The following is a 10,040-nucleotide window of genomic DNA, read 5'->3' as shown; positions in this document are numbered from 1 at the left end:
TAAGAAAACAAAATACAGTTTGCATCCATATAATTCTTCTTTTCTTGCTATGATGTTGGACACGTGAAAAAGATTAGAATGAGGAAACTAAGAATAGATGGATGGTTAGTGAGAGCTGTGCGAGCCATGTACAAGGACGCTGTCAGTAAAGTGAGGGTTGGCAACGAGTACAGTGAAGAATTCCGGGTAGAGGTAGGGGTCCACCAAGGTTCAGTCCTCAGCCCCCTCCTATTTATTATAGTCCTCCAGGCAATAACACAGGAATTCAAGACAGGTTGCCCCTGGGAGCTCCTCTATGCTGATGATCTTGCTCTAATTGCTGAGTCACTATCAGAACTAGAGGAGAAGTTTCAGGTGTGGAAGCAAGGTTTAGAATTGAAGGGCTTTAGAGTCAACCTAGCTAAAACCAAAGTCCTTAATAAGTAGAAAGGTAGACAAACCACAAACACCTTCAGGTATGTGGAAGAAGTTTTCTGCACATTTTCAGTGTTTATTGCACCTGAACATCTGCCACATACAAAAACTAACTTCCTAGTTAGCCTTCCTTTGATATTGCTGCACCTCTTATGTGTCCATAGCTTACACTGGGTACATCTTGTGGAGTTTCTACCTATGCCTTTTCTACAGCAAACCACTATGGGTCTCGGCTTCCTGTCATCCCCTCTATGAATCCCAACATCTGCAGAACCTTTCTCCCCATTTCATTCCACGTCTACTCCTTCCACTCGTTCCCCCTACTATTAGAAATTGGCACCTTTTTATGAATTGTCCCCATTCATATGCATTACATGGCCATATCAGCTCAGTCTTCTCTCTTGCACACTATATCTGAAGTGTATACTGAGTTTTCCTCTCAAATTACTTACACTCTGTCATATATGCACAATGTCATTACCCATCCAGTGAAGCATACTGGCTTCATTTCTTTCAAGTCTTTGCATATCCTCAGTAGTCATAGCCCATGTCTTTGTACACAGGCTTTGTACAATTTGCCTTTCACTCTGAGGGAGAGGCCCTTTGTTACTAACAGAGGTAGTAGCTCTCTGAACTTTGCCCAGCCTATTCTTTTTCTAGCACCTATGCTTTCGGAACAGTCACCCCCACTAACTTTGTCACCTAAGTAATGGAAACTCTACTACTTCTAGGGATCCCCCTCCCCTGGCAGTTAAGGGAGTATTTTTTTTTTTGTGCACTGGTGGTGTTTAATGTACATTTGTGCATGTGTGTGTCACATCATCATTTGACAACTGGTGTTGGTGTGTTTACATCCCCATAAACTTTAGCAAAAGAAGCCTATAGAATAAATTGTAGGCTTTATCAGAAAAACCAAGTATTGTGGTTGATTTGTTCAATTAAAATCCTTCAATGTGGTGCCCCAGCATGGCTACCATCTTATGATTGAAACAAGTAAAAGATATCTAATGTTCTAAGGGGCCACTTCCAGTCAACTAACTATTCTCCTCTTGATTATATTATATTAATAATATTTAAACAATTCTATAAAAAGCAGCTAAGCTGCCAGAGTCGTTAGTAAACCAGACAAGATGCTTAGCAGTATTTCATCTTTTTTTTTTTTACATTGTTAGTTCAAATATTCTGCTAGGCTGAAAAGTAAATTCCAGTTGAACACTGAGACTGATGTAATTGATATATTTCCTCCCCTGAAATTGCTGGCCTTGGCCAAAATTTGAATCCAATATATTCTTATTAATGATTTTTATTATTTTATTTTTCTAGTTGTATCTCCGAGCTACCAGATTTACATGGGTTTAGACAAGTATGAGAGTAAGTATTTGATCTTTGAATATCTTATTCTAGTGGTGTGAACCATCTCTCTGTACAGGTATGGGTAGTGACATCATAGTTTGATTGTTTAGGTCATAGGCTAACACTGATGCAATGTATCCTATGATTAATGGTATTCCAGCCATGACAAATCCATCCTTGCTTCTGATATAATCTATCTCACTAAATTTTTTGTAATGTATCTTGCTATTTTTAAGGCATTTGGGGAAGGTTTGGTTGCTATTTCTAGCAAAGCAAGCCACCACCACTTAGGGAGCTTTAATTGGCATACAATCTAGTTTCATTTCCTAGTAGAACACATTTTAGTTTCACATTTTACCACATACAAGGTGGTATTAAAAAGTTCCTGGACTAATTCAGTAGTGTGCCAACAGATGGCAGCACACAGTTGTGTGCGCAGTGAGTGCTAGCAGTGACCTTCATGAGGCAGTATGCCAAGTGACATCACTTGTTTACTTCACAATTTGTGAAATTTGGATTTTTGTGATCATGTGTCTGCTGTTGTCTGCAATTTTTGTAATGGACAGGAAGCTGGAACAAATAGCCAACACGAAATTTTGCATTAAACTTGGGAAGTCTGCTACAGGGACATTGAGCATGCTTCAGCAAGCTTATGGCAACGAGGCAGTAGGTCATATACAATGTTTTGAGTGGCACAGGTGCTTCAAAAGGGAAAAACTGTCCCTGGAAGACCACACCCAGAAATGTGGTAAAAATTCATCAGTTTGTGCATGAGGATCATCAGTATAACAACCAGGCTGTATTAGTTTAATGCCCATGTAAAAGGAGAGTTATGAGGCACAATTTTGTTGGTATGCTTCCTGTTTTTCCAATCCAAAATTTCTATATTCCACAGGTCTTTGAAAGGGCAGAGTAACGGGTGACAAACATACACATGATGTGGTTCCTGGAATTTCTATTTACTAAATTACTTTTCATTGCATTGTTTGGCCTAGGTTTATAGTGGAAAATTTTTACCCAAGATACCATGCAGTGGGACTGAACCTGAAACCAAATGGATGCAAACTGAATTTCTTAACTACACGTGTGTGTGTGTGTCTGATTCCATGTCTATGTAAACAACACTTGAAAATCGAGTGCCTGTGTTTATGTCCCATAACTTAACAGTAACAAATAGAAATCAGCAAGACTTAAACATATTTGCTTGACATGATTGGCATATGTTCTATTCCCATGCTTATCACGAAGATCTGTATTTTGATTGCATACTTGTATGTTCAAATCTATAATATTGTTTATGGCATAAATTTCAATATCTAATGTCATTCATCTTCATTTGTAATGTTTATTTTTTATTGAAATGCTTCTTGTTCTTATTGTGGTTGTTGTTTTTCTCTCTGAAGATGAAGATCTTATCAAATGGGGATTTCCAGAAGATGTATGGTAAGTATTGATATTGTGCACTGTATATGCTGTTGAGTTCTATATTTTTGTGTAAGTATTCATGTATATATTTATTCAGAGGTAAATACCAGTTTAGAGTCATGTACAGGGTAACTTGCCCCATGAAAAGACTGTTGCATTTTAATCTTCATTAACAAACTAAGAGATAGAAAACTGTCATAAGAAAACTTCCATATATGTATATATCCCACCCATGCTGGCATGGGTGGGACAGTTTAACAGGAACCGGCCAGGCAGAAGTCTGCACCAGTCTTCTGCAACTGTTTCAGCAGGATTTTTACAGCTGGATGCCCTTCCCAACACCAACCACTCAGAGTGGACTTAGTATTATATATATATATTCTTTTATCCTTTTGCTTGTTTCAGTCATTTGATTACAGCCATGCTGGAGCACTGCCTTTAGTTGAATAAATCGACCTCAGGATTTATTCTTTGTAAGCCTAGTACTTATTCTCTCAGTCTCTTTTGCCAAACTGCTGAGTTACGAGGACATAAACTCTCTAGCATCAGTTGTGAAATGATGGTGGCAGGGGACAAGCACAGACACACAAACATATATATATATGATGGGCTTCTTTCAGTTTCTGTCTATCAAATCCACCCACAAGGCTTTGGTCAGCCCGAGGCTATAGTACAAGACACTTACCAAAGGTACCACACAGTGGGACTGAAACTGGAATTATGTGGTTGGGAAGCAAGCTTCTTACCACACAGTCATATATAATGTACTGTTCTATATTCAATTTATTCAGTTTGTTATGATATGTGGTTTGCACCTGAAGAATATGTTTGAGTATTTCTCAGTATATGAAACTATTAATAGCGCTTAAATAATGTATTGTGCCTTTAAATAAATAATACACACACACATACACACACCGGGTGTACCATCAAAATTGTTGCTCTCATAAATTCTTAAAATTTCTTAAAACCAATAAACTTGATTGATTTGCAATTTTCCATGTTTTCCAAATAAGACATCTGACCAATTTTTGTTAGAATCCGGGAAAGAAAGAGAAGAGGCTGAAATCGTTTTGTGCCAGCCTCGCCATGCCTTCACAACTGAGCAATGTTGAGAGGGCTAAGATCATCCAGGCCTTCAGTAATGGACCAACATTTATTCTCTGGCTTCCATCTTCAAAGTCCATCCGAGAATCAACAAGAGAATTGTGAATAAGTTTGAGGAAGTGGAAATAGTAGAGAGGGAAACTGGATCAGTAGGTCATAACTGCAAGAGGGGGTGGGATCATCATTTCAATGTGGAACTGATGTGATCAATCAGAAGAGATCCAACTGAATTTATAAAATGCTTGGTATATGAGAGAAAAGTTTTAGCTATGATCGTTCAAAGAGCAGTAATAGGAAATCTGAAAATGAAATCATATGTGAGACCTGTGAGGCACCTTGTTACTACAGGACAAAGGGGTTTGAAGGCTAGAGAGGGCGAAGATCATCTTGAACAAAGTGAAACATAATCCTGGAGTGATCTTTTACACAGATGAAAGGAATTTCACCCAAAATATGCACACAAACAGATGTAACAGTTATGTTCTGGCTTCAGACCCTCACAAGAAAGCCAAAAATATCATTTTCAGGTGCAAAAACCCTGCCAGGGTGATAATTTTCGCCTGCATGGCCTCTCATGGCAAAAAAATACCATTGATCATGTTTGAGAAGGCTGAAAAACTGACAGGAGTTTGTTATATTTGGGTTTTGAAAGATGTAAAGATCTGGATTCTTTCTAAATATCCTGATGAAGGAAACCCCCAACAAGTTCATATTCCAAGAAGATGGAGCTCCTTGTCACACAAGTGCAATGGCTCAGAAGTTTCTCCGGAATGAGCTTAGGAACAGGTTTTGAGATAAGGACGCTTAGCCCCCTTCATCATCTGATTTGACTTCAGCATCTGGATTGAATTGGTCAGAAAAGTTTGTGAGAAACCCCACACTTCCTGCAAGCCCTCAAAAACTCCATATGTAGGATAGAGGAGGAGGAGGAAATTGATGAGAAACTCATTAAGAAAGCTTGTGGTGCAGTCAAGAAGTGGGTTTTGGAAGTCCTTGCCTAAAGAGGAGCAACTCTTGATGCCTAACAGGTAGGATCTTGGCCAGGATTGTCTTTGGCACTTTGAAATAAAACTTTAAGCTTCCAGTCAAACTTTATTCCAATTCTTTATGAACTCCCAATCCTGAGCTATGGTTAATCATTTATGAAAATGTCATTTTTTCCCTGATTAGCTTCATGATTCTTCTGGTGAGGCTGGAGAGTAATTAACATTTTTCTTACTCAAAGTGGAATACACTAATGTTAGAAAAACCTGATAATTTCATTAAATAAAAACCTCACTGACCACCGGGTAAAATTATTATTGATTTTTACCCTTTTATTATAATTAATATTTGAATAAATTTACTCCATGATTGAAACTATTTACTGCGGTCTAGATCTTAACACACTACATGTGAGTATAAAAGAAAGATGTGAATTCTATTTGGCAGTATATTTTTGCGAGTGTGGATGGATATTGGTCATATGATGTCATGCATATTTTGAGATACTCGTAAATTTAAGAGCAGTAACAGTAAAGCTTGAAGCATGATCTCGTATGTACTAAGAGACTGACATTGATCACATTGACTGAAACGTTTTGGGGAGCCCAAATGGCTCTTTCACATAGCCAATCGAAGTCTCCATAGTGTAACGCAATATCCAGAAAAACTTTGTCCTGGAGGGTATCTGCAATGGTGCATATGCTGCCAATGTCAATGTCAACATCTTTGTTGTCATCTTCCACATATTTCCCACTGCCAAGAAGTAGAATGCCTTTGGCAAATTTTTCTGACAATGGGTCGACATGGAGGTGTGCTCTCATGTTGGATTGTAGTCGCAAAGTTATGACATGTCACCACAATGAGGATGACTTTAGACAGACCATAACCTCATCTGCTGTTGTGCCATTTAGAATGACTGGAAGTGTTTGCCTAAAATCTCTTGACAGCAAGACTGTTACACCACCCATTGGTTCAGAGCATTCTCATATATCTCAAAGTATCCTCAAGAGTGCCATTGTACACTCATCCATGACGATGCGGTGACATTTAGCAAGCAGTTGCCCTTTTTCGTGATGTTGCAAACAAGCATAGGATAACTTGCAAGATTAAGAGGAAGGCTGAAAGTGGAGTGGGCAGTCTGGCCCCCATGAAGCAGAGTTGCAGCTATTCCAGATGTCGCAACTGCTATTGCAATGCGTTTGCATAGTCTTATGTTGGCAAGAATGAGTTTTGTAACAAAGGTTTTGCCAGTCCCACCAGGAGTGTCAAGAAAAAGATGCTACCTCTATGCTCACGAGTTGATTGAATGATGGTGTCGTATGCATGTTTCTGGTCAGAAAGAAAAAGTGGTTCGTTGACAACCACATTCTGTGATAGCGCGTCATTGTTATATGTAGTCTCTCGTATTATTTCCGATGGAAGATTATTTACAGCAGAATGCTCAGGTAGCAGGAGACCGTACATGCTCAAAGCACTGCCACTAAGAGATAAAGTCATGTCTTCTATGTAAATGAGCGGCTGATTGTAGGTAGCCACTGTATAGCCTATGTTGATTGTTGGAAACCGAAGTTGTGCAGCTTGCCTCTAATCATCAGACAGGTGTCCCTAAAGTGAAGCCACAAGGCTTGGGCACAACTTGGTGCACAATTATGCAGTATCACGGTGAAAAGTGTTCTAAGGTTTCCAGGTGATTCGGATATGGCAGTATCTGCTAGGCAGGCCTCCCACTGTTTGTCATCCTCCCGAAGACCTCAATGGAGACATGCCTCTCTGTATTTTGCAAATGTGTGGCCGTCAACAGTTCACGAATCTTGGAAACATGTGGGCCCCATGACCCCATGAAGAAGAAGACGAATATGAAAGCAATCGGTTTTGTTTCAATGAACGGTGTACACGCGCCCAAGGCAATCGTCAAACTTAATCGTATCCTTCAACAAGTTTGCCTGATTTTCTTCTCCTCCAGGTCTTGTTGTAACACATGTAGTAGGACGGCACCTATGGGTATAGTAGTGTGCGTGCAAATGGGTCTAACAAAGTTTAAAAAAAGCAGTTAGAGTTGTATCCCCTGGCTCCTGTGCCAATTGGGCAGCATTGGCATTGGTAAAGTTTACTCCTTGGCTGTGTTTCAGGTGTACAGCAAGCTGCATGGCAGCAGGACACCTTTTGTGTATTTGAAAACCAAAAATACACCAGAACACCTCATTGCTGCAAATGTATCATGTGGCCTGGTACTGGATGACCTCATCATTTTAGATATCGCCTTGGAGGATAAACATGGCTGCAATGGATCCCTTGTTCACATATTTGCAAACATACTTTATCGACTTTATGGAGTTGCAAAATTTGATGTCAATGTGCGCTTTAAAGGTCTTTGAGAGGAGCGGGCAGTAAGGGACGATCCACTTCTTGTCAACCTCGAATTTTCCAACGTTTATGGTGAACCCTCCATCATCTGGTTTTCGTCTTCTCTACAGTGGATAGCCATCTGTAGCAGTATGAGTTTCATGCACAAATTGTTTTGGGAACCTTTTTTTGAGCAAACATTATCCATGATACAATTGCTGTCCACAAGGACTATGAACCATGGTCGCCTTTACAATGTCGTGTAACTCTTTGTCAGTGGCTGGGTCTGGTATTTCTGTGGATATGAACCTGCCTGTCGTTGGCGTTTATTTTAGTAGTTAGCCACAGAAGAGTATGGACATGCTGCATACCCCTCTTTTGTCACTCCACGGAAGACATGTAATACCGGACAGCACCAAATATCTCATCTTTTGTAAGAATATTCATGAATCTGAGCAGTTTGAGTCTGAAAACTCTGGTGATAACGTCAGGTCTATCGTGGGCCTGTTGTCCAGGCAGGAGGCTCATTTGGATCTCTTTCCACTTTCCGGTCCAAGTGAATATTATAAAAAGGTCTGGTCTGTTGTAATGTCAAACGTAAACCATGGTGTCCCGTGTCCTTTTATACATGTAGTGTGGAACATCAGTGAAAGATGAAGGCAGAATGCATTGTTGACCAATACTCCCCAGTGCCATGTTGTTGTTGGATATATTTCTCGGCGTGTAATTTAGCCTAATTGAATCGTATATACCGCAAACGCTGAGATTCCATCTTAACTGCATTATCAACTGCGTGTTGCTGAAAGAGGTCGCGTGAAAGGTGAAGGTGGTTTAGGCTGTTTTCCTGAATCATATAGCGGTGAGCATAGCATCCCATACAAGTTACAGATTTGCTTGTAGAAGTGTTGCTTTCCATGGAAGTGTTTTGGGAAATTTGCAGATTGAAGCTGTCTTCACCATATGCATGCAGCAGTGGATACTGTAGGGCATCGTAAGACCGACAAGTTTCACAAATACACTGGAACGCATCGTTGAGATGTTGTAGAACAATGTCTCCTTTGTGGTGGTGGTGTTCACCCTGTATAAGTACGGCAACTTCATTGCATGCAGGTGTGTTGAAGTGGCAAAAATGTTCTCCTGAATGTTCTCAGTGTTAACAACTAAAGTTAACTCAGGTAATATGGAGGCCTTTAGAGCATACCTGAAACTGTGGACATAGCTGTTTGTCATGTGAATCATTTCTTGCAGCTGACGTATCAGAGCTATGTTTGTAGAGGGAGCTACGGCTTGTCTCCAGGCTGCCTAGTCAGTGTAGTCTCCCATGAAGTAGAGCTGAAGAAACTGAGGCGAGGCAGTGTCATGTGGCTGCAGGGAATGAATTCTATAGTAAATCTGACCCTGCACTTTAAAGGAAGGCATGAAATGCCCATCACGTATGGTGTTGGCACTGAAAGAAGTCATTTGGAACACACAGTTGTAGGCACGTATCTGCTTGAGAAAGTCATGAGAATAAAGAAACGCCCCTGTCAAAAAGATCAATCAAAAGGGGTGGAGGATCTTGTAGAAGAGGTACTGTAATCTTACCGTTGGAGCAGCACATGCTGGGAGTTTCTCCAGGCTACTTTTTAGCTCTGCAAAATTAGCCTGATTGTGGACATGCAGCCTATTTGAATGTCAAGATGATTACTGTAGTCAATTGTAGGATCATAGTTGAATACTGTCATACATGAGTTTTACAGTCTTTCCTCATTTCTCATTTTTGAATTAAAAGTTCACACCAATACATTATTCTCACTGTCCCCAATTTTAACATCAAAAGTTCACATTAATACATGATCCTACAGTCCCTTCCTCCTCTTCATTCCCAAAATTAAACGTTCACCCTCATCGTACATCCTCACACTGCACCACAGATGGCGGAGCGCCACACAACCATATCATGTCTAACACTTCTGCAACTCTGAACGCATCCAAAAATCTTTCACAACTGCTGCCATGCACCAAAACACCTCTGTCATCTGCGTCAAACACCTCTCTGGGCAGCCTCCCCCTCACCACTCCCTTCCACTCCGCCATTCCCCTCTCCACCTCCACACTTCCTTCATAGACCATTAGCACACCCTTACAACCACATTCCCCCTCCCCCCCGCTGCTATTTCCGCTGCTTGTGCACTTCTAGATTTAAGTCGTTCCCCACCCCATTGCGGCCTCCTCCCAGCTTCTGTTGAATACTGTCCTCTCCCCACCCCCTTCCTTCCTTTGGGGCTGATAAAGCCCTCACTCCCCTCCTTCACCTTGACCCCCTCCCTCTCCCTCACATCGCCAACGCGCTCATCATCACCTCCATCCTCATTTACTTCAGTTCTCCCCTCCATCTCCCTCCCCTTCTCCTGCTCCTCTCCCTCACCCAGAGC

The 10,040-nt window shown here is 40.8% G+C and overlaps 1 protein-coding gene across 2 annotated transcripts in view; it reads left to right on the top strand.

The window, feature by feature from the left end:
• LOC106875825 (coiled-coil domain-containing protein 25) overlaps window positions 1–10,040 on the top strand; it is a 26,569-nt gene that overhangs the window by 2,383 nt on the left and 14,146 nt on the right. For both annotated transcript variants that reach the window (XM_014924112.2, XM_014924111.2), the window contains exons 2-3: window positions 1,738–1,785; window positions 3,171–3,210. In XM_014924112.2, the coding sequence (XP_014779598.1) occupies window positions 1,738–1,785; window positions 3,171–3,210 (88 nt within the window). The remainder of the gene's footprint in view (window positions 1–1,737; window positions 1,786–3,170; window positions 3,211–10,040) is intronic.

The sequence above is a fragment of the Octopus bimaculoides genome, chromosome 23 (genome assembly GCF_001194135.2).
Source record: "Octopus bimaculoides isolate UCB-OBI-ISO-001 chromosome 23, ASM119413v2, whole genome shotgun sequence".
NCBI lineage: Eukaryota > Metazoa > Mollusca > Cephalopoda > Octopoda > Octopodidae > Octopus > Octopus bimaculoides.
The sequence above is the reverse complement of the archived record's forward strand: the minus strand, read 5'-3'. Positions and strand labels throughout refer to the sequence as shown.